The following is a 26253-nucleotide window of genomic DNA, read 5'->3' as shown; positions in this document are numbered from 1 at the left end:
TCGGCATCCCCAAGGGGGTGGAGAAAGAGAGAGGTCTAGAAGAGATATTTGAACAAATTGTAGTTGAGACCTTCCCTACCTTGGCAAAGGAAACAAGCATTCATGTCCAAGAGGAAGAGAGGACCCCTCCCCAGATCAATGACAACAGACCTACACCACGTCACATAATAGTGTAATTCACAAATATTTAATCCAAGGATACAATCTTGAAAGAGACCAGGGGGAAGAGAATCCTAACCTACAGAGGGAAAAATATCAGAATAATGTCAGACCTGTCTACAGAGACCTAGAAATCCAGGAAAGGTTAGGAAGGCATATTCAGAGCTCTAACTGAGAAGAACATGCAGCCAAGGATCCTTTATCCAGCAAGGCTGTCATTCAGAATGGATGGAGAGACAAGGACCTTCCAAGACTGGCAGAAACTGAAAGAATATGTGACTACCAAGCCAGCCCTACAGGAAATATTAAGGGGTGGGTTCTATAAAAGTAAAAAGACCCCAAGAGTAATACACAACAGAAATTTACAATCTATAGAAACAAAAACTTCACAGGCAACATGACATCATTAAAATCATATCTCTCAATAGTCACTTTCCATGCGAATGGCCTAAATGCTCCCATAAAATGCCACAGGGTTGCAGATGGGATAAAAAAACATGACCCATCCATTTGCTGTCTACAAGAGACCCATTTTGAACCTAAAGATATATCCAGACTGTGAAGGGATGGAGAACCATTTTTCATGCCAATGGACCTCAAAAGAAAGCTGGGGTAGCAATTCTCATATCAGATGGATTAGATTTTAAACTAAAGACTAGAGATACAGAAGGACACTATATTATTCTTAAAGGATGTATCCAACAAGTGGATATGACAATTATAAATATATATGCCCCCAACAGGGGAGCTGCTAGATACACAAGCCAACTCTTAACCAAAAAAAAAGAGACATATAGATAATAATAAAATAATAGTAGCAGATCTCAACACTCCTCTCCCAGCAATAGACAGATCACCTAAGCAGAAAAGCAACAAAGAAACAAGAGCTTTGAATGACATACTGGACCAGAGGGACCTCATAGATATATACAGAACACTACGCACATGGAACTTTCTCCAGAATAGACCATATTCTGGGTTACAAAACAGGTCTCCACCGATACCAAAAGGCTAACATTATTCTCTGCATATTTTCAGACCACAATACTTTGAAACTGGAACTCAATCACAAGGAAAAATTTGGAAGAAACTCAAACACTTGGAAAGTAAGAACCATCCGACTTGAGAATGATTGGGTAAACCAGGGAATTAAAGAAGAGCTTAAGCAATTTATGGAAACCATTGAGAATGAAAACACATCAGTTCAAAACCTTTGGGACACTGCAAAGGCATTCCTAAGGGGAAAATACATGGTCATCCAAGCCTCATACAAAAGAATAGAAAAATCTAAAATGCAGTTCTTATATTCTCACCTCAAGAAGGTGGTGCTGGAACAGAAGAACAGGCCTAACCCATGCACGAGAAGTCAGTTGACTAAGATTAGAGCAGAGGGACGCCTGACTGGCTCAGGTGGTTGAGCTTCTGCCGTTGGCTCAGGTCATGATCCCAGGGTCGTGGGATCAAGTCCCACATCAGACTCCCTGCTCAATGGGGAGCCTGCTTCTCCCTCTGCCTCTGCCACTCCCCCTGCTTGTGTGCTCTCTCTCTCTGACAAATAAATAAATAAAATCTTTTAAAAAAAGAAAAGATTAGAACAGAGATCAATGAGTTAGAAACCAGGAGCACAGATCAGATGAACAAAACTAGAAGCTTGTTCTTTGAAAGAGTAAATAAGATCAATAAGCCACTGGCCAGACTTATTCAAAAGACCAGAGAAAGGACCCAAATTAATAAAATTATGAATGAAAGTGGATATATCACAACCAACACCAATGAAATAGGAAGGATCATTAGAAACTTTTATCAACAACTATATGCCAATACATTAAGCAACCTGGAAGAAATGAATGCCTTCCTGGAAACTTATAAACTATCATGTCTGAAACAGGAAGAAGTTGATTATTTAAGCAGACCAATTAATTATAAAGAGATTGAAGCAGAGATCAAAAATCTCCCCAAAAACAAGAGTTCAGGGTCTGATGGGTTCCCCTGGGAATACTACCAAATATTCAAGGAAGAAATAATACCTATTCTCCTGAGGCTGTTTCAAAAAATAGAAACAGAAGGAAAACTACCAAACTCATCCTATGAGGCCAGTATTATCTTGATCCCCAAACCAGGTAAAGGCCCCATCAAAAAAGAAAATTACAGACCAATATACCTGATGAATATGGACGCCAAAATTCTCAACAAGATCCTAGCTAATAGGACTCAACAGTACATTAAAAGGATTATCCATCATGACCAAGTGGGATTCATCCCTGGGACACAAGGGTGGTTCAACATTCGCAAATCGATCAGTGTGATAGATCACATCAATTAGAAAAGCATCAAGAACCATATGATCCTCTCAATTGATGCAGAAAAAGCTTTTGACAAAATACAGCATCCTTTCCTGATTAAAACCCTTCAGACTGTAGGGATAGAAGCTACATTCCTCAAGTTCATAAAAACCATCTATGAAAAGCCTAAAGCGAATATCACTCTCAATGGGGAAAAGCTGAAAACCTTTCCCTTAATATCAGGACATGACAAGGATACCCATTATTATCAACATAGTACTAGAAGTCCTTGCAACAGCAATCAGACAACAAAAAGGAATAAAAGGTATCCAAATTGTCAAAGAAGAAGTCAAACTGTCTCTCTTCACAGATGACATGATACTGTATATGGAAAACCCAAAAGAATCCACCCCCAAACTACTAGAACTTATTGAGCAATTCAGTAATGTGGCAGGATACAAAATCAATGCTCAGAAATCAGTTGCATTTCTATACATGAACAATGAGACTGAAGAAAGAGAAATTAGGGAATCCATTCCATTTACAATAACACCAAAAATCATATGTTATCTTGGAATTAACTTAACCAGAGACGTAAAGGACCTATACTCTAGAAACTACAAATCACTCTTGAAAGACATTGAAGAAGACACAAAAAGTTGGAAAAATATTCCATGCTCATGGTTCGGAAGAATTAACATAGTTAAAATGTCTATGCTACTAAAAGCAATCTACACTTTCAATGCCATCCCAATCAAAATACCAATGACATTTTTCAAAGAACTGGAACAAACATCCCTTAAATTTGTGTAGAACCAGAAAAGGCTCCAAATCACCAATGAATTGTTGAAAAGGAAAAACAAAGTTGGGGACATCACGTTGCCTGATTTCAAGCTATACTACAAAGCTGTGATCACCAAGACAGCATGGTACTGACACAAAAACAGACACATAGACCAATGGAACAGAATAGAGACCTCAGATATGGATGCTTGGCTCTATGGTCCACTAATCTTTGACAAAGCAGGAAAAAGCATCCAGTGGAAAAAAGACAGTCTCTTCAATAAATGGTACTGGAAAATTAGACAGCTATATGCAAAAGAATGAAACTTGACCACTCTCTCACACCATACACAAAGATAAACTCCAAATGGATGAAAGACCTAGATTGAGACAGCAATCCATCAAAATCCTAGAGGAGAACATAGGCTATAACCTCTTTGACATCGGCTGCAGGAACTTCTTGCATAACACATCTCCAAAGACAAGAAAAACAAAAGAAAAAATGAACTCACGGGACTTCAACAAGATAAAAACCTTCTGCACAGCCAAGGAAGCAATCAAAAAAACTGAGAGGCAGCCCACGGAATGGGAGAATATATTTGCAAATGACACTACAGATAAAAGACTGGTATCCAAGATCTACAAAGAACTTCTAAAACTCAATACATGAGAAACAAATAATCAATTCACAAAAATAGGCAGAAGATATGAACAGACACTTTTCCAATGAAGACATGCAAATGGCTAATGGACACATGAAAAAATGTTCAAAATCATTAGCCATCAGGGAAATTAAAATCAAAACCACACTGAGATACCACCTTATGCCAGTTAGAATGACAAAAATGAACAAGGCAAGAAACAACAAATGTTGGAGAGGATATGGAGAAAGGGGAACCATGTTACACTGTTGGTGGGAATGCAATTTGGTACAGCCACTTTGGAAAACAGTGTGGAGGTCCCTCAAAAAGTTAAAAATTGAGCTACCCTATGACCCAGCAATTGCACTACTGGGTATTCACCGCAAATATACAGACATAATGAAGAGAAGTGCTATAGGCACCCCAATGTTCATAGCACCATTGTCTATAGTAGCTAAACTGTGGAAGGAGATGAGATGACCTTCAGCAGATGAATGGATAAAGAAGATGTGGTCCATATATACAATGGAATATTACGCAGCCATCAGAAAGAAAGATTAGCCAACATTTGCAGCAACATGGACGGACTGGAGGAGATTATGCTAAGTGAAATAAGTCAAGCAAAGAAAGACAATTAGCATATGGTTTCACTCATTTATGGAACATAAGGAATAGCAGGGAGATCGGTAGGAGAAGGAAGGGAAGAATGAAGGGGAGGTAAACAGAAGGGGGAATGAACCACGAGAGACTATAGACTCTGGGAAACAACTGGGCTTCGGGGGGGGGTGGGGAATTATGATAGGCCAGTGATGGGTACTAAGGAGGGCACATATTGCATGGAGCACTGGGTGTTAAACGCAAACAATGAATCATGGAACACTACATCAAAACTAAGGATGTACTGTTTGGTGACTAACATAACATAATAAAAATTATTTTAAAAAACACATAAATTTAAAATGCAAGAACTCTTATGCATTCATCATGAATAAAATATATACACAACCAAAAATAAATAAAATGACTTATGCAGAAAATTATACCCAATGACGGAATTCAAATTCTTTGCAAATGCAGAAATTGTACCCACATTGACCATGTGCTACACCATGAAGAACGTGTACGTTTTATGATTATGTCACAGATAAGGGTTATTGGGGATATAGTCTCTGAGAAGATTCCTGGGAAGGCAGTTTTTTAGGGTATGCTCTTGTGATGAGCCCCTGTGGAACGGGAGTGGAGGAAGTGAGAAGGGGGAGACAGAGACTCAGTCACATCTTAACATAGTGTGAAGCTAGCATGGCCCATTAGTATCTGGAGTTGAGGTGAGGGAACTTGTCATTAAATGTGGGCTGTCTCAGAAAGTTGTGACTTGGTGTGAGGTGACCGTCTGTAGCTGAGGCAATTCCTAAAGGGAACAGGGAGATGAAGAGTAGGGGACACTTCCTTTAATCTTAAAAGGGAACCTGTGTTTTATTTTTAATTTTTCAATATATTTGGGCTAGAAATTGCGAAGTAGAAAAAAGATAATACAATTCAAGTTTCTTCAAAGATTACTCAACATTTCTAAATGTAACCATTTTAAATTGAAATTTCGTTATGAAATTTTGTGACTAGTACTCTTAGTTTTGAAATAGATAGAGACTCTTTGATTTTATTTAAATTTAATTATGATTAATTCTGTCATACATTCCCAGATTGAAGGATTACAATTATATATGTCTATATTATATATATCTATATTATTTGAGACATGTGTTATGATCTATGTCTAAACGAAAGAGTAAATACATTTTAAGAAGTTATGGCTTTTGATTTTTAAGAATTCAGAATTTCTAATAATTATGTTCTTCTTGAATACTTTGCTGTAGGTCACTTATGCCATCGAACTTGACCAGAAAATGTACACTCTCCATCTTGAAAAACAGTAAGTGGCCATTCTTCTTTTCATACAGTTTTAGTTTCTGAAAATTTTACAGTCGCTACCCTAAACTTGAGCCTAAACTAGAGCATGACTATTATATTTAATATGTTACATCTTTGTAATTCAAGTCAGACTAGAATTCCAAGTCTTCATCTTGAGGTTTTACATCTAATATTCAAGCCAAATTTTAATTTCATCATGCAAAATTAATGTATGCCAGATAAATGAAAATTAGTCTATGTAACTCTTCAAAATATAGCCACAACTGTAACAATTAATTTTGTTCATCATGTCATTTTATACATTTATATGATTTTAAGCATTTCCTTGATATTCCACCAACATTTTTTATTTTTTTATTTTTTATTTTTTTAAAGATTTTATTTATTTATTCGACAGAGATAGAGACAGCCAGGGAGAGAGGGAACACAAGCAGGGGGAGTGGGAGAGGAAGAAGCAGGCTCACAGCAGAGGAGCCTGACGTGGGGCTCGATCCCATAACGCCGGGATCACGCCCTGAGCTGAAGGCAGACGCTTAACCACTGTGCCACCCAGGCGCCCCCCACCAACGTTTTTTAATATCTTCAATTTTTACTCTGTGAGGGAACCAATATTAATACCCTTGTATCTATCTTGCCACCATTTTCTATTCCACATTTCACCTTTTTTAAATGAAATATGTAGAAACCTACCAAAAAGGTTTGTTTTTAGAGAAATGGAAACACTGTTTTGCAATCAGTAGGTTTTATTTAATAATGGTGTTCATTTTCTTCCTCTATGTGTATATCTTCCTCATTCTTTAACAGGTAACGGTCTGTAGTATGGCATGTTGATAGGAAATGAGGTGATTTCCAAGAATTTTCACTATGGAGTCCTTTAATAAACATCCTTATACGTATATTCTTATGTAATAGATATTTTGTTTTGTGGGCTTAATACCAAGAAATGGGTTTCTGGATCAAGCAGTGTGAATAATAGTAATAATAGTGATAATAGTGACAAGAACAAAAACCACCAAAGTAACTGGCATTCATGGAGCACGTAGCAATTGCCAGGCATATTTCTAAGCAATCTGCGTGTAGTAACTGATGTAAATTTCACAGCAACCTTCCTTGTTACTCGCATTTGGTATTAGAATTTTGAGAGATATTGTGTTTCTGAGAAGACAGCAGCAGTTTAGATTTTCAAAAGCATGCAGATGTGCTAAAATACTACAGTGCATCTTTGTGTTAACTTATATTTATTCAGTTGTTCTCACAATTAAATAAACCCCTAAATTTTTCATTTTGGTTTTAAGTCACTACACATTCTTAGAAATTTTATGGAAATCTGTGGTTTCCTATTGGGTCTTATGGATCTGCCCTCTATAGTGTAGTTTTTCCTCCAACTACTTTTAAATCTTTCTTTTGGCTGTGTTTCTTATTAGCAAAATGTGTTGTCTTTATTAGCTAGGACTCTATTTCTGTTCTTAGCAAACAAATTCTCTGACACATTTATTGAATTATTATTTTCCATCTGTCATCATTTTAGTTTCAGAGTGTCTTCTTTTTACTTGAAATGATCTGCTCTGAAAGCTTATTAACTTTTTTAACTTTTCTTGAAATAATGATTATTTTCTTTAACCAAATTCTTCATTCAACTTCGTTAGGAACTTGCTTTTATGTTTTGCCTTCTGCCCTTTTGTTGTTCATTTTCCTTACACTGGATGTTGTTTTCCAGTGAGTGGTCATGGGTATTTCTATTAATTCACTGATCAAGGCAGATCTTTTTGTTGTTTTTTGTAGAAGCAAAAGTATACTTTTGAGGATCCAGGACGAATGAACTTTCTAGGTCCTCTCTGATTCTGGCCTTGGACTGTCCCTTAGTGTTTGGATTCCTTGAGAAAGCCTGGTCTCCCGGCACTAAATACTGGTGTAAGATTGTTCTGTAATAATCGCAATCTTCTCTGTGAAAAGATTACACTTCGGCACCATGTATATGAGACTTGTCTATAGAATTCATTTAGCTTATGAAATTTGAGCAAAGCACTAGCCTCCTGCTTCTAAATGAAGGCTTTAAGAACTATTGTATGCTTCTACAATTTCTTTTCTCCTTCTGCTACAAGAAAGGCATGTTCCAAGGGGTAGGAGGTATGTCTTTTCCCAGGTTCCAGAAGGAAGGCAGTGTGGAGCTGAACCTGCAGTAAACTTGGGAAGAACATTCATTGTTGTTTTGAGGCATTGAGAGTTTGGGGTTTTTCTCACCACAGTATAATTTCATGAAAACTAATGGGAAAAGGATATATTTTTTGTTTATTAATCTATGGCTACTTGTTAGCAAATGTTAACAAATTAGCAAATATTTTTGCTATGAGATTTATTGATTGTTGAATCTAAAAGAAAACTTTGCTGTGGGAATCCGGAAGTCCTGGTTTCTAGTATATGTAAATCTATGTCATTTTAATGTCCCTACTGCTATCGGTTATACTGCTTAGTATTTTTTCTTACACAAAATATGCTACCCAAAAGGAAATGAGATAATGGAGAGATGAGCCCATTTAATTTTTGAATATTTGAGTTTGTAAAATTGAAAGTGAATTTTAATGTCATGATTCTGTTTTTGTTAATGTTACTATTGCAATGAAGTGTCATTACTTTGGTTGAATTAGGTCATTTTTAGACCCTCATTTCCTGGTGTATGCATACAACAAATCAGGAACATTGTATCCAGATTCTTCATTTATAAAGGTAAGTTTTCCTTTATGCTCTGTAGATTTACGTTTTCTGTATCATTAAGGTGCCATTGGCAGGAAGCAAAAGGATGCTTTCTACCACCCAGAATTATCGGGCAAACAGATCAGAAGCCCAAATATAATGCGGCAGTCACGATGAAGGTAGTTTGAACAGAACAACTACTTTTCAAATTTGGAGCTCCGGAATCTCTTATCCAAAAAGGTTGTTTAAACTACCAGAAGCATTAGCAGGGTCTGAGAGAGAAAGAAAGTGGGTTAAGGAGCTAAGAATAAGAGGCCCCTAAATACAGGGTCATTTTAATTGAGATGTCATAGGACAGAGGAAGTGGTGGAAATTACAATGATCATATGGTTTCTATCATAAGTGGAACATAAGGAATAGTGCAGAGGACAATAGTGGAAGGTAGGTAAAACTGAAGGGGAAGAAATCAGAGAGGGAGACAAACTATATGACACTCTTGACTCCGGGAAACAGAAGTTTGTGGAAAGGGAGATGGGTAAGGGGATGGGGTAATTGGGTGAGGGGCATTATGGAGGGCCCGTGATATGGTGAGCACTGGATGTTATATGCAACTAATGAATGCTTGAACATTCTATCAAAAGCTAATGATGTACTATACATTGGTTAATTGAATTTAAATAAAAAATATCCATTTAAAAAAAAGAAATTAAATTTCGAAACAATCACATTCCCACAAAGAAACATCAGGTCCACATGTTCTCACACTTTCCCTTTTCCAATCTTTAACTACTTAAGGTAATATTTCTATGAACATTCATGTGCAATTTGTTGTGTGGACACATTTTTTATTTCTCTGGGATACATGCCCAGGAATATGATTGCCAGGTCCTACGGTAAGTATATGTTTATTTTTTAAAAGAAATTATTAGCTATTTTCCAGTGTCTGTACCATTTTACACTTCCACTGGCAATAGAGGAATGATAGAGTGTCTGCCTGTTTGCCACCATTTGATCAGTATTTAAAATCTTTTTAAATTTCTGTCATTTTGATAGATGTATAGTGATAGCTCATGTAATTTTTAATTTGCATTTCCCTAATATCCAGTGATGTTGAGTATATTTTCATGAAATGAAATGTCTATTAATGTCCTTTATCCATCCTTTCTAATTGGATTGGTTGGTTTTTTATTGTCGATTTTTAAGCAGTTTATGTATTCTAAATACAAGTCCTTTGCCAGATAATGTGTTTTGCCCATATTTATATTCCCAGTCTGTAATTTGTCTTTTCATCTTGTTCATAAGGCCTTTCATTGAATAGAAATTTTTAATTTTGATGAGAGTTAATTTATCAACTTTTCCTTTTATGAATGGAGGTTTCGGTATAAAACTTAAGAACTCCATTTATCCCTAGCTCCTGAAGATTCTATGTTTTTTTCCCCTAAAAGTTTTACAGCTTTATTTACATTTAATTGTATGTCCACTTTGAGATAATTGTGTGTAAGGTGGGAGATTTGGATCAAGGTTTATTCTTCTGGCTGAGGATTTGCATTCATATGTTTCAGCGTCACTGATAGAAAAGGCTGTCCTGCACTGACTTGCTCTTGCATCTTTGTCAAAAAGTCAGTGGGGCATATTTTTATGGGTATATTTCTGGGTTCTTTATTCTGTTCAGTTTTTCTATGTGTCTATTCTTCTGCCACTACCATGCTGTCTTCTTTAGTTAACATGTAAATTAAGCATTTATATAGACCACAGTGATTCCTCCTACCTTATTCTTTCTCAAGATTTTTAGACCATCATAGGTATTTTGCTTTTTCATATAAATTTCAGACTAAATTACTTCATGGATACAGACAAACTTGCTGGGATTGTGATAGACATTGTGTTGGCCCTGTAGCTCAATTTGGGGGAGAATTGAACTTTTCGCTATGTTGAGTCTTCTAATCTGTGAATGCAGTGAGACTCTCCGTTTATTTGAATTTTTGTTTTTCCTCGTGTCTTTCAAAAATAGTTTGTAATTTTAGCATGCATATCCTGTACATAGTTTTTTTTTAGGTTTATACCGAAGCATTTCATTTTCTTTGGGTCAACTGTAGATGGTATTGTATTTTAATTTCAATTTCCATATATTGTTATCTAGAAATGCAATGGATTTGTGTTAATCTGGTATCCTACAACCTTGCTGAAGTCACATACTCTATGTTTTTTATTTTTAGATAGATTCCTTGAGATTTTTTACATAGATGTGTCTTTTATAAATACAGACATTTTTCTTTCTTCCTTTTCAGTCTGTATGCTTTTTATCTCTCTGCTTTGCCTTACTGTGCTTGTTACAGCTTCCAGTACTGTGCTGAATTACAATAGTGATTTACCTTGTTCCCCATCTTAGGGATAAAATATTCATTCTTTCCACATTGAAGACAATGTGAGCTGTAGGTTTGGTTTTTTTTTTCCCCATATATTCCTTACAAATTTGAGGAAATTCTCTATTTCTAGATTGCTAAGATTTCTGCCCCCCCCCCATCAAGGGGTATGTGTTTAATTGTATCAGATGACTTTTCTGTATCAGTTGATATGATCATATGAGTTTTCTTTTTTAGCCTATTGATATGATGGATTGCACTGATTGATTTTCAGACATTAAAACAGTAGTGCATATCTAGAAAAGCTACAACTTGGTCCTGGTGGGTAATACTTTTTATCCATGACTGGGTTTGATTTGCTAGTAATTTCTTGAGGATTTTTTGGTCAAAGTTCATGAGAAATACTGGTCTGTGGTTTTCTTTTTTTGTACTGACTTTGTCTAATTTTTGTAGTAGAGTAATACTGGTCTCATAAAATAAATTTGGAAGTGTTAATTCTTATTTTATTTTCTGGAAGATGTATAAAGAACATGCTAATTTTTAAGCTGTTTGGTAAAATTCTTTAGTGTCTTCACTAGGCCTGTGGATTTGTGTGTTTGTGCGGGGGCGGGGGGAGATTTTATTTACTGACTCAAGTTATTTAATAGTTTTGGAGTATCTTGCTTATTGTGTCATATGTATTGTTTTGGTGGTTTGTGGTTTTTAAAGAATTGGTCCATTCCATCTCAGGTGTGGAATTTAGGGGTGTAATTTTGTCACAGTGATTTGTCCCCAAAGACTGCAGGAGTATTTTGTTTCTGACATCAATGATTGCTGTCTTCTCTCCTCTTTGTCAGTCTGGCTGGAGATTTTTCAATTTACTGAATTTATCGAAGAGTCAGCTTTTTCTTGTTTTTTTTCCGTACTGTTGCCTTATTTTCAATGTCATGGCATTTAGCGCTTATGTTTATTATTGTCTCCCTTATACCTTTCTTTGAGTTTCTTTTTTCTAGTTTGTTGAGGGAAAAATGTATTATCAATTTGTGACCTTTCCTCTTTTTTGTTGTAAGCATTTTAGTACTAAAATTTCCTGCTCAGCACTGTTCAATGTGCAGCCTACAACAGAATGTAATCTTTTCATTTTAACACAATTTCCTTTGAGGCTTCTTGTTTGACCTGTGGAGTTTTAAAAAGTGTGTCGTTCAATTTCCAAATGTGTGGAGATTTTTCCTGTTGTCTGCTGATTTCTAGTTTGATTTCATTATGGTTAGAAAATATATCCTGTATGATTTCAATTCTTTTAAATTGGTGAAGGTTTGGGTAAGATCCAGTATACTGTATGTGTTGATGAGTGCTCTTGAAGAGTTGAAAAGTGTGTGTACTCTGCTGTTGGGCTGGAGTCTTCCATAAACGTCATGTAGATCATATTGACTGATGTTCACTTCTGTGTTTTTACTGATTTTCTGTCTAATACTATCAATAATTGTATGCTACATATTGAATTCATCAGTTATTATTGGGTTTTTTGTTTTGTTTTGTTTTGTTTTTTGTTTTGTCTTTTTCAGTTGTATCAGTGTTTGCTTCACGTATTTTGAAGCTCTGTTCTTTGATGCCTAGTACATTTAGGATTGCCGTGTGTTCTGGATGGATTGATGCTGTTATGATTAGGTAATGACTCTTTGTCCGAAGTAGATTTTTTTACTAAGTCCACTTTGATATTAATAAAGCCACTTTGTTTTATTTTTATGAATACTCACATGATATATATTTGTCCATTCTTTGAATTCCAGTCTACCTATGTTATATTTGAAATGAGTTCCTTAAAAGAATATTTAGCTGAGCCATAGTGTATTTCTTTTTCTCCCATTTACCCTGACGCACAGTATTTTATTTGGTATTTTTAGACTAGTGACATTTAAAGTAATTATTGAAATATTAGGGTTTTTGTTTACCATAACCCTACTGGCTTGTTTCTTTTTTTCTACGTTTCTCATTCCTTTGTTCACCTCTTCTTGCCTTCTTCTGGGTATTTGGACATTTTCTTAGGATTCCATTGTGATTTATTTATGGTGTTTTAAAATATTTTCCTTACTATAGTTTTCTTAGTGTTTGCTGTAGGTATTAAAATATATCATAAATAACTTACAATATAGCTTACTATTATGTGGAATTTTTACTATTTTAGTAGAATATTGAAACCGTACTTCTGTTTGGGCTTCTTTATCCTCTGCACTTTTAAAATACAATTGATTAAAAATTCCTTTACATATATTGAGCATCGGATGATGTATGATTTTTGTTTCAGCCACCAAATGTGTTTTAACAAACTCATGGGGGAAAAGATTGCCTGTTATATTTACCACTATTTCAATCCATTCTGTTTTTCCCAGTTCCTTAGGATGCTCCAGGCCTTCATGTGATGTTACTACCTTGTTTTTTGGAGTTTCTTTTTGACATTTTTAGGGGTATGTGTGCTAGTGATAAAATCTAGTTTTCCTTTTTTGAGAAAGTCTCTTTTTCCCCTCCATTCTTAAAGGGTGAATTTGTGAGATATAGAGTTCATGTTTGCTTGTACTTTTCTTTCAGCAGTTGAAAACTGCTGTGATGTTTCCTCTTAGCCTTCATGACTACACATGCGAGATCTGCTGTCATTCAACTTGGTGTTCTCCTATAGCTTATGTGACAATGCCTTCTGGTTACTTTAAAAGTATTTTTATTGCTTTCATTTTAATTATGATAACCCATTTATTGTGAGTTACTTTGGGTCCATTCTCTTTACAGTTTGCTTAGCTTCTGGAATCTAAATGTTTATATGCCATCCATCAGTGTTGTGAAGTTTTCAACCTTATTTCTTTTTTCTTATTTTTAATTTATATTTTATTTTCTTGTGGTAAAAATACTTAAATGTGAATTTTACAATCAAGAAATTTTACATATACTTTTTTGTTAATTATAGTATGATTTTTACAGAAGATCTTAGAGCTTATTCACCTTGCTTGACTGAAATGTTGTGCCCATTAGTTAGTACTCCCCATTTCTCCCTCTCCCCGGCTCGTGGCAACCACCGTTCCACTCTCTGATGGTATGAATCTATTCTAGATGTCTCATATAAATGGAATCGTGCAGTATTTGTGTTTCTGTGACTGACTTCTCTGCCTGGAATCACTTAGCATGATGTGCTCAGGGTTCATCCATGTTATCACATATTGCAGAATTTGCTTCTTTTTGAGACTGAATAGTATTCCATTGAATGTGCTCCGCATTTTCTTTATCCACTCATCTGCTGATGCCTGGTTGGGTTATTCCCACATCTTGGCTCTTATGGGTAATGCTGCAGTGAACATAAGAGATCCAGTATCTCCTTGCGGTCCTCATTCCCATCCTTTTGGCAAATACCCAGAAGTGACATTTCAAGATCATATGGTAGTTCTATTTTTAGTTTTTAGAGGAATCTCTATACTGCTTTCATTAGAAACTGCACCATGTTGTATTTCCACTAACAGTGTGAACATTTCCACTTTCTCCACATCCTCACTAACACTTGTTGTTATTTGTTGGTATGATTATAGTCATCCTAAGTGGTGGGAAGTGACTTCTTATTGGCGAATTGACACTTTGATCATTATAAAATGTCCTTATTTGATTCTTGTGACGGTTTTGACATAATGTCTATTCTGTCTGATACAAGTATAGCTCCCTCTGCTCCCTTTTCGTTGTCATTTGCTTGGGATGTCTTTTTTTATGCCTTCACTTTCAGCCTATCTATGCCCTTAAATCTGAAACAAGTTTCTTTCAGACAGTGTAGTGTTGGATATTGCCTTTTTTTCCCATTCAACACTCTTATTATGTGTTTTGTTTGTGTAGTTTAATCCATTTACACAGTTATTATTGATAGGGAGTTTTTTACTATTGTCTCTTGTTAATTGTTTTGTGGGTTTTTTGTAGTTATTTTTTCTGTCTTTTCTTCTCTTACTCTCTTCTATTGTGTTTCTTTGATTTTTTAAAAAAATATTTTGATATTTTGGTCTTTTTCTTTTGTGTAACTTGTATTGGTATTTTCATTTTCGTTACCATGTGGCTTACATGAAATGTATAGCTATAATAGTGTATTTTAAGCTGATAAGAATTTCAACCACATACAAAAATCTGCAATTTTCTTACTCCCCCTCACATTCGTTTTGTGTTATTGATGGCACAATTTACATCATTTCATATTGTGTATCTTTTAACATATTTTTAGTTATAGTTATTTTTAATATTTTGTCTTTTAACTTTCACACTAAAATTAAGAGTGATTTACACACTCTCATTATATTAATTTAGTATTCAGCATTTTCTATATATTACCTTTACCTAGTGATTTTCATTCTTACATGCTCATGTTGCTGCTTAGCACCCTTTTGTTTCAATTTGAAGAACTCCCATTCATATTTCCTGTAATGCAGATACAGTCGTGAGATAGCCTCGGTTTTGTCTGGGAAAGTCTTCATCTCTTCATTTCTTAAAAAGCCTAATTTTTTTAATGAGCAGTTTTGGGTTGGCAGCAAAATTAACAGGAAGGTACAGAGATTTTTAAATATCCCCGGGACCCACATGTTCACAGCCTCTGCTGTTAGTGACATCCCCAACCACAGTAATAGATTTATTACAATTGAGGTAGCTGCATGAGCATGTCATAATTACCCAAAGTCCATAATTTACATTATGGTTTCCTCTTGGTTTTGTACATTTCATGGGACTGCACAAACATATAATGACATGTGTCACCATCATAGCATCATACAGAATAGTTTCACTGTCCTAAACATCCTGTATGCTCCACCTGTTCAACCTTTTGTCCTCCCTTCATCCTGAGAACTACTCATCTTTTTACTGCCTCCAAAGTTCTGCCCTTTCCAGAATGTCACATAGTTGGAATCATACCATAAAAGCCTTTTAAGATTGGCTTCTTTCACATAGTAATATGCATTTAAGATTCCTCCATGTGTTATTGTGGCTTGATAATTCATTATTATCAGCACTGAAAAATAATCCATTGTCTGCACATAGCACAGTTTATTAATCCACTCACCTTGAAGAACATCTATATTGCTTCTGAGTTTTCTTACAACTATGAATAAAGCTTCTATAAGCCATGTTTGCAGGTTTTTGTGTGGATATAACTTTTTAGCTTTTTGAGGTATAATTTGCAAATAAAAATGTGTGTATCTAAAGTGTACAAATGTGATTGATTCATGTACATATACCTTATAAAATGGTTACCACGATCAGGTTAATCAACACATCCATCACACCTCAAGTAGTTTTGTGTGTGTGTGTGTGTGTGTGTGTGTGTGTGTGTGTGTGCGTGTGTGTGTATGTGCGTGTGTGTGTGTGTATGTGCGTGTGTTGAGAACACTTAAGGTTTACTTGCAGGAAATTTCAAGTATATAACGCAGTATTATTAACTGTAGTTACCATGCTGTGCATTAGATCCCCAGAGCTTATTCATGTTATAACTGAAGGCTTATACCCTTGACTAACATTTCTCTATTTCTCCCAAAACCCACCACCTGGTAACCACCATTCTACTCTGTTTTGATGAGTTCAACTTTTTGTCTTTAGATTTTACACCTAAGTGAGCTCATATAGCATTTGTATTTCTCTGGCTAATTTCACTTCGTATAATGTCCTCTAGGTCCATCCATGTTGTTGCAAATGGCAGGATTTCCTTCTCTCTCATGGATGAATAATATTCATATGTGTGTGTGTGTGTGTGTGTGTGTGTGTGTATCACATTTTCTATACCCATTCATCCATCCTTGGACACTTAAGTTGTTTCCATATATTGGGTATTGTGAATAATTCTGCAATGAATATATGAGTGCAGATATCTCTTTGAGAAACTGATTTCCTTTTTTTGGATGTATATCCAGAAGTAGGATTGCTGAATCATATTTCAGTTTTATTTTAAATTTTTTGAGGGATCTCCATATCATTTTCCAAAAAAAGAAAACTCAGTAAAATCCGTAATGTTTTAGGAAACAAAATCAACATGTAAAAATTGGTTGTGATTCTATACAGTAACCATCAGAGAAATTAAGAAAGCAATCCCATTTACAATAGCAGCCAAAAGAATAAAATAGGAATAAATTTAACAAAGGAGGTGAAGGACCTATACATTAAAAGCTATAATACAATGATGAAAGAAATTGATGAAGACTCAATGGTAAGATATCTTGCATTCAGAGACTGGAAAAATTAATATTATTAAGTGTCCATGCTACCTAAAGCAATCTACAAATCCAGTGCAACCCCTAATTCACTGACATTTCTCACAGAACCAGAAAAAAATAATCTTAAATTCTTATGGAGTCACAAAAGACCCCAAATAACCAAAGCAATCTGGAGAAAGCTGAGGTATCACAATTCCTGATTTCAAACTCTAAGACAAATTTATAGTAATCAGAAAAGTATATCAGCTTAAAAACCAGCAGATAGACCAAGAGAACAGAATCAAGAGCCTAGATATATACTTACACATATAACATCATCTAATCTTTCACAAGGGTGCCAGAAATACATAATGGGGAAAGATAGTCTCTTTAATAAATGGTGCTGGAAAAACTAAATATCCACATGCAAAATAACACCACTTGCAAAAATTAACTTGAAACGGAGTAAAGACTTAAATATAAGATGTGAAACTATAAAACTACAAGAAACATAGGAAAACCCTCCTTGATGTTGGTCTTGGAAATCATTTTTTGGATTTGAGGATTTGACACCAAAAGCAAAAATTTAAAAATGGAACTGCATCAAACTAAAAAGATTCTGCACAGCAAAGGAAGCAATCAATGCAATGAAAAGGCAATCTATGTAACAGAAGAAAATATGTCAAATCACTTATTTGATAAGGGGTTAATTTCTCTGATAGTTATTGTATAAAATCACAACTGATTTTTGCATGTTGATTTTGCTTCCTAAAACATTACGGATTTTACTGATTTTTCTTTTTTAACCTGTTGCTGTGACTGCTTATATTACTTCATTTTTGAAATGTTGAACCAGCTTTGCATACTTGAGATAAATCCAAGTTGGTTGTGGTTTATAATTCTTTTTATTCATTTTTGGATTTGATGTGGTAATTTTGTTGAGGATTTGTGCATATATATTCATGAGAGATATTGGTCTGAAGTTTTCTTTTAATATTTTGTTGGTTTTAGTATTAGGGTAATACTGTTCCCAGATAATGTGTTAGAATGAGTTAGAATTATAGACTGCTTCTATACTCTGAAAGAGCGTGTGAAGAATTGGTATAATTTCTTCCTTAAATGTTTGGAAGAATTCAACAGTGAACCCATCTTGTCCTTCTGTTGTCTGTTTTGGAAGATTGTTAATTTTTTATTTGATTTCTCTAATATAGACCCATTCAGATTGCATGTTTCCCTTTTTTTAAAAAGATTTTATTTATTTATTTATTTATTTATTTATTTATTTATTTATTTATTTGAGAGAAAGAGAGAGGGAGAAGCAGACTCCTCGCTGAGCAGAGAGCCTGATGTGGGACTTGATCCCAGGACCCTGGGATCACGACCTGAGCTGAAGGCAGATGCGTAACTGACTGACCCACCCAGGCACCCCCAGATTGTATATTTCATCTTGTGTGAGGGTTGACAAATTGTGTCCTTAAAAGAATTGGTCCATTTCATCTACATTTTCAAATTTGTGGGTGTGGAGTTGTTCATCATATTCTTTTATTGTCTTTTTAATATTTATGGGATCTGTACTTATGCCACCTTTTAACTCTGATATTAGTAATTATTGTTCTTTCATTTTTACTTAGTTTGTCTGGCTAAAGGCATGTTGATTTTATGGATATTTTCAAAGAGTCAGCTTTTGGTTTCATTCATTTTCTCTTTTGATTTCCTATTTCCAGTGTCAAAGGTTTCTACTCTAATTATTTTTTTATAATAATTTTTTATTATGTTATGGTAGTCACCATACAGTACATCCCCAGTTTTTGATGTAAAGTTCCATGATTCATTACTTGCGTATAACACCCAGAGCACCATGCAATACGTGCCCTCCTTAATACCCATCACCGGCCTATCCCATTCCCCCACCACCCTCCCCTCTGAAGCCCTCAGTTTGTTTCCCAGAGTCCATAGTCTCTCATGGTTCATTCCCCCTTCTGTTTACCCCCTTTCTTCTCCTACCGATCTTCCTACTTCTTATGTTCCAAAAATGAGTAAAGCCATATGATAATTGTCTTTCTCTGCTTGACTTATTTCACTTAACATTATCACCTACAGTCCCGTCCATGTTTCTGCAAATGTTGTGAAATCGTTCTTTTTGATGGTCCATTGTATATATGGACCACATTTTCTTAATCCAGTCATCTGTTGAAGAGCATCTTGGCTCCTTCCACAATTTAGCTATTGTGGACAATGCTGCTATGAACATTGGGGTGCATATAGCCCTTCTCTTCATTACATCTGTATCTTTGGGTAAATACCCAGTAGTCCAATTGCTGGATCATAGGGTAGCTCTATTTTTAACTTTTTATGGGACGTCCACACTGTTTTCCAGTGGCTGTACCAACTTGCATTCCCACCAACAATGTAAGAGGGATCCCCTTTTTCCACGTCTACTCCAACATTTGTTGTTTCCTGCCTTGTCAATTTTTGCCATTCTAACTGGCATAAGGTGGTATCTCAGTGTGGTTTTGATTTGAATTCCTCTGATGGCTAATGATTTTGAACATTTTTTCATGTGTCTGTTAGCCATTTGTATGTCTTCATTGGAAAAGTGTCTGTTCATAACTTCTGACCATTTTTTGATACCACCCTGAACGTGCCCAATCTCATCTGATCTCGGAAGCTAAGCAGGGTCAGTCCTGGTTAGTACTTGGATGGGTGACCTACTCTAATTCTTATGATTTCTTCAGTTCACTTTGTATTTAATTTGCTCTTTTTTTTTTTTTTTAGTTATGTAAGGTGGAAACTTAGATTGTTGATTTTAGGTGTTTCTTCTTTTTTAATATATGCATTGAATGCACTATAAACCTCCTCCTAAGCACTATTTTTGCCGCATCTCACACAATTTGAAAAGCCGTGCTTTATTTCCATTTAGTTACAAAAATTTTAAAACTTCTTTTGAGATTTCTTTTTGATCTATGTGTCCTTTATAAGAATGTCTTTAATCTCATGTGTTTGGGATTTTCAAGCTATCTTCTTCTTATTGATTTATAGTTTAATTCCACTGTGGTCTGAGAGCAGACATTGTATGATTTCTATTCTTTGAAGTATTTTAAGGTATTTTTTATGGGTCAGAATGTCTGTCTTGGTGAATGTTTCATATGGACTTGAGAAGAATGTGTATTCTGCTATTTTTGGATGAGGTAGTCTGTAGGTGAAGAAAAACAAAAGATATAAGAAAAGATATATAAGATATATATTTATATAAGATATAAAATATAAGAAAAATAAAAGTTTTTATTTTATTGTCATATTCCTTCTTCAGTAGTCTGCCTTTATGAAAATTCAGGATTCTGACCTATATCATTTTCCTTTTCTATATAGAATTTTTTTCTGTTTTTCTTGTAAACATATCTACTAGCAATAAATTCCCTCAATTTTTGTCTCATAAAATCTTTACTTCTTCCTTTTTGAAGGATAATTTTGCAGGGTATAGAATTCTAGGTTTGTGGGGTCCCCCCCATGCTTTAAATATTTCACTCCAGTCCCTACTTGTATGCATGATTTATGAAAAGAAAATATGTGATTCTTACTGTTGTTCCTCTGTAGGTGAGGCTTTTTTTCCCTCTGACTTTTCTTAGGATTTTTTTTTTATCTCTGCTTTTCTATAATTTGAAAATGATATGCCAAGGTGTGTGTGTGTGTGTGTGTGTGTGTGTGTTTTAAACATATTCTGTTCCGTGTTCTCTGAGCTTTCTGGATCTGTGATTTGGTGTCTGACATTAATTTGGGGAAGTTGTCAGTTATTATTGCTTCAGATATTTCTTATGTTCCTTTCCCTTTTTCTTTCTTCTCTTTCTGATATTCCCATCATGTGTATGTTACAACGTTTGAAGTTGTCCCATAGTCTGTGAATATATTCTTCCGTTTTATTGTCTTTGTTTTCTTGCTTTTTAGATTTTGAAGTTTCTGTTGATATATCCTCAAGTTCAGAGATTCTTTTCTCAGCCACTTCCATCTACCAGACCGTCAAAGGCACTCTGCATTTCTGTTACAGTTTTTTTTTTTTAACTCTAGTATTTATTTTGGATTCTTTCTCCGGATATCTATCTCTATGATTACATTGCTCATCCATTCTTGCATGGTGTCTAATTTATCCAGTAGAGCCCTTAGCATAACCATAATTAATGGTTGTTTTAAATTCTCAATCTGATAATTCCAACATTCCTGCCATGTCTCATTCTGATGCTTGCTCTGTTTTTTCAAATTGAGTTTTTGCTTTTGGCATTTTTTTGGATAGCTGGAAATGATGCACCAGGTAAAGGGAACTGCTATAATGTAGTGTGTTGAGGTATGGGGAGAGAGGAAGTGTTCTGCATTCATGTGATTAAGCCTCAGTTTTTTGCTTGGCCTGTGCCTCTGGACTGTTCACAACAGAAGTCTTTCTCAGTTTTTTTCCCCTTCCCCTTTGGGTGGGACAGAATGGCCTGAGTGGGCTGGAGTTGGGTATTTCCCTTCCCCATGTCAGTTAGGCTTTGATAATTTCCCAGCAAATTCATCTTTAGTTAAATGGTTCCACTGAAATCAGGCCTTGCTAAGAACAGAATGCTCTGATGTATTTCAAAATGGTCCCTTTTCTCATCCCCTTATTGAAAGCATAAGGGATTTTTCTCTGATATTTACTAAGGCATGTTGGTCAAGCTTCTGGATGTAAATGTCACTACACTGTGGGGACCTCATTAGAGTTCTCTGGAATTTTTACTTCTCAGAGTTGTCCACACTGATTGTCTAGCATTTCATCAATTACTGTGAGGATTAAATACCTGAGCACTATTCCAGCAGCACTTTTTACTACTTCTGCTTCAGTAAGCTGTAGCTCCCTGTGTTCCCCTGTCTACCTCCCCACTCTTGGGGTCTATGGTTTGCTCTGTGTCCTCACCTCTCTCCCAGATGTAAGAAATGTTGATTTTTCAGTCTGTTAATCTTTTTAACTATAGTTAGCATGGAGTGGTAACTTCCATATACATATAAGTTCCTCACATGTATAACTAGAAACCAGCCTCTTCATTTATTTAGTTTTGCAGGACATTATATTTTTGGTTGACTTTTTCCCCCTCAGTCAGCACTTTGAATATATCATCTCACTTCCTTCTGGCTTGCCAGGTCTCCGCTGAAAAATCCATGGAAACTCATAAGGCTGTTCCATCATATATGAGAAATGACTTTCTCCTGATGCTGTCAAAATTCTTTATTTACATTTGACTTTGAACAATTTGATTAGGTTATATCTGAGTGTGGATTTCTTTAGCACCATTTTATTTGGTGTTTTGAGCTTCTTGGAAATAGATATCCATTTCTTTCTATAGGTTTGGGATGTTTTAGCCATTATTTATTTGAACAAGCTTTCTGTTTTTTAATTGAGTATATGCAACTATAATATTGTATAACGTTAAGGTGTGCAGTGTGTTGATTTGATGCATTCATATGTTACAATATGATTACCACATTAGTGTTAGCTAACACCTCTATTATGTCATATAATTATTCTTTTCTTTCTCCCTCTTTTCCTTCTGAGACTTCCATAATGTAGATAGTGTCCTTCCTGGTAGTGTTCCAAGTCTTTTAACCTTTTTTTTCACTTTTTCAGTCTCTTATTTTTGCTCCTCAGACTTGTCTTTGAGTTCAGTTATTTTTTCTTATGCTTATTCTCATCTGCTGTTGAAATTTTCCAGTGAATTTTTCTATCTCTTTTTTAAATTCTCACTTAGTTTGTGCATTGTTTTCTTGACCTCAGTGAGTATCTTTATGAGAGTTCTTTTTTTACTGAGGTATAATTGACATTAACATTATATTCATTTCAGATGTTCAACACAATTCAATATTTGTATATACTGTGAAATGATCACCACCGTTAGTCTAGTTAACATCTCTCACCATACAGTTACTGAATTTTATAGTCCCTTAGCAACTTTAAATATGCAATGCAGTATTATTAACTGTAGTCACTGTGCTGTGCATTACATCCCCATTACTTACCATCTTATAGTAGCAAGTTTGTATATGAGAGTTATTTTTACTCCTCTGTACAGTAAATCATTTAAGTTCAATAGGTTCAATTTCTGGAGATTTATCTCGTTCCTTTGTTTAAAACATCTTTTCCTGATTCTTCATTTTACTTGATTCATTGTTTTGTTGTTGGCTCATAGTCAAAGCAGTCAATTCTCCCAGTCTTCACCAACTGGCCTTGTGCAGAAGTAGATTCCCCAGATCAGCCTTGCCATTGATTGTGGGGGCCTCTACTAACTTTTTATCTCTTTAGGGAGGAGGAGGCACCTGTGTTTTTGTCCTGCTCTCTCTGTGTTAGACAGGAGGGAGGATCAATAGTATGTACTGTCTCAAGCTGATGCCTTGGTCTCTTGCAGGCAACTAGATTCTGCCAGATCTATCAGTGCTCCAGGATTCATGGGACAGATGCTAATTCCATGGGCAGTTTTGGTGAAGTGGAGGCACTACATGTGTGGATCAATTTTTTCCTTTTCCAGTGAGAAGCAGAAAGCTAGGCTTTTTCATTCACTCTCTGTGCTGAGTTGCGGGGGTTACAAATCAATGTTTTGTACTAGCCCGAGTCACTACCTCTATTTTGCCTGGGTGGTTAAGACTGTGCTGAGCTTATCAGGACTCCTAAGACTGGCGATATGGATACTAGTTCTCTGGGTTGCCCCCTCAGAACAATTGGGGCACTTGACCTGTGAACAAACCGCTTTCCTTCTCTGGTCAAGCTGGGAGCCAGAGAGTCTCTTTGGGATCATATGGCAGTGCTCTGCGTGTGACCCTGGTGAAAGGTATACCAAATCTTCATATTGGCTTTGGTGAGTTTGATTTTGCTTTCTCCTAGGGTGTGCCTTTCAACTAATCTCTGATCAATCGTAAAGGGAATTTGTCCATGAATTGTTGCTGAATTGGTGTATTTGTTCCATGATGGAAGGCCCGGGGCTTCTTACTCCACTCTTCCTGACCAGAAAATCAGCCTTTATTTCTTTTTCCTTTTTTAAGATTTTGTTTATTTATTTGAGAGAGAGGGACAGCGCGCATGAGCTGGGGGTGGGGTGAGGGTGGGGGAGTGGCAGTGGGAGAGGGAGAAGCAGATGCCCCGCCTGCTGAGCCTGATCCCAGGACCCCGAGATCATTACCTGAGCAGAAGGCAGATGCTTAGCTGATGAGGCACCCAGGCACCCCTCAGCCTTTGTTTCTTTGAGTGCTTTTCAACTCCACATTCTTTCTGTTTTCGTTCTTGGATTCTGATATGTATTTTAGATCTGGTATTGTTCCACAGGTTATTGAGGCTCTATGCACTTTCTTAGCTCATTTTTCTCTGTCTTACATACTGAGTAAATTCTACTGATCTGTCCTCAAGTTAACTGATTCCATGCCTTGTCACCTCCAGTCTACTTTTGAGCCCATCCAGACGTTTATTTTATGTGTATGTCTTTTTTAGTTCTGGCTTTTATTTCTATTCTGTCATTTGTGTCAAGGTAATTTGTAATTGTTCATTGAAGCAATTTTCCATGGCTACTTTAAAATCCTTGATAGTTCCAACATGTGGCTTATCTCAATACTGGCATCAGTTGGTTGTCTTTTCTCATTTTTGTTGTGATTTCTTTTTTAGTTCTTGGTATAGTGGGTGATTTTCACTTGTATCCTTGACGTTTAAATCTGTTTTTGAAGCAGTCACCCAGTTTAAGTTTAGATTTAGTGTGGTGTGTTGTTCCAATGACCATTTAGCTTTCTTATAGCTTTCAATGTTATTCTGTTGAGGTTTGTTCTTCTGGCTCTGCTGGACTTCTGCTATTGCAGCCTGTGGTGGTAAGAGGTACTTACCTGGGCCACCTTGTACTGCTTGGTGGGGTCTGATGATGAAGGATCAATGGGATGGACAGCATTTCTTCTGGCTGTACTCCAGCCACCGGATGTCAGTGTGTCTCTCACTCTATTTTTGCTAGTCCCCCTTCAGTGAGGAAAGTTCATATCTGGAACTGATGGAAATAATATGTATCACAGCTAATAACATATAATAATAACATAGAAACAAATCTATATGAACAAATGTGATGATACTAAAGTTTTCATAACACAGCATTAGCAAAGGAACAGGACTGACTGCAGATATCACTAGACTTTGAAGGGAAGAGAAGGGACTATTCACTGAAAAAGATTATTAGGGGAGAGCCTGGGAAGATTAATACTGTGAAAGTCCATGGGGAGGAGAGCTGGAACTAAGGATGACTTACTTAGTGAGATATTAAAAAGAAAAAAAAGACATTCCAGTTAATATACTTTTGGGTAACTTAAAAAAAAAACAAGTGAAAAGTTCACATTTGAAGTCAAATGAATGGCGTGAATTACATGAAGTTAGTAGTTATAAATATACATTAAAGAAATGTGGCTGAGAGAGAAAAGATGCAGATAAGAAACTTGTTTGTCAAATATTTAGAATTAAAGCAAGAATTGTTTGGGGAAGGATAGGAGTCATAACTATTCTTAGGCAAAAATATTTAAGAGGAAGAGATTGGAGATAATGAGATATCTTGTAGACAATATTATGGTAATGGCTAAGTCTAAATGTTTACTGATATCTAGGAAGTAAGGATAAACCAAAAACTTTATTTACAAATCATTCATGCACTTGATGTGATGAGTACTGGGTGTTGTATGGAAGTGTTGAATGACTGTGTTGTGCACCTGAAGCTAATATTTCACTGTGTGCTGAACTAACTGGAATTTAAATAAAAAAGTAAAAAAACCCAGATCATTCATGAATGTATCTTTGTATACTCCTGTTTAGCGCCAATGCTTTTATCAAGGATATGCCGCAGAGGTTCCAAAATCAGTTGTGACACTTAGCACCTGTACTGGACTCAGGTAATGGCATATTCCAGAGATGTACGTGATTGGAAATCTTATGTGACCCATTATGTTTTAGAAACATCTTGAAAGATAGAGTGAAGACAAAGAAAATAGATTGTGTTTCTTCTCATATACTTTCCTTTCCTCCTCCTCATCTTATCATTCTTCCTATTCTCTTTGTCTCTATCCCAGGCTGGCAGTCACAAAACTTATGCAGGAAAAGCTTCCATTGGTATGAAGAGTGTTCCATGTCTTAGCCACACTAGCACCACAATGACTTGTAAATGTAATAATAGAGAGAAGAAGCTGTAAAATTGTGTTTGAAAGTTTACCCAAGGGAGAAGAG

The 26253-nt window shown here is 35.7% G+C and overlaps 1 protein-coding gene across 1 annotated transcript in view; it reads left to right on the top strand.

Annotated features, from left to right (window-relative positions):
* Nucleotides 1-26253, top strand: part of LOC123780383 (A disintegrin and metallopeptidase domain 3-like) — a 118949-nt gene that overhangs the window by 5595 nt on the left and 87101 nt on the right. Inside the window, exons 3-5 of the mRNA XM_087856328.1 lie at nucleotides 5737-5792; nucleotides 8437-8515; nucleotides 25846-25922. Coding sequence (XP_087712454.1) covers nucleotides 5737-5792; nucleotides 8437-8515; nucleotides 25846-25922 — 212 coding nt within the window. The remainder of the gene's footprint in view (nucleotides 1-5736; nucleotides 5793-8436; nucleotides 8516-25845; nucleotides 25923-26253) is intronic.

Source organism: Ursus americanus, chromosome 27 (assembly GCF_024610735.1).
Source record: "Ursus americanus isolate L20-20 chromosome 27, mUrsAme1.1.p, whole genome shotgun sequence".
Taxonomy (NCBI): Eukaryota; Metazoa; Chordata; class Mammalia; order Carnivora; family Ursidae; genus Ursus; species Ursus americanus.
Note: the sequence above shows the minus strand (reverse complement) of the source record. Positions and strands in the feature narration are given on the sequence as shown.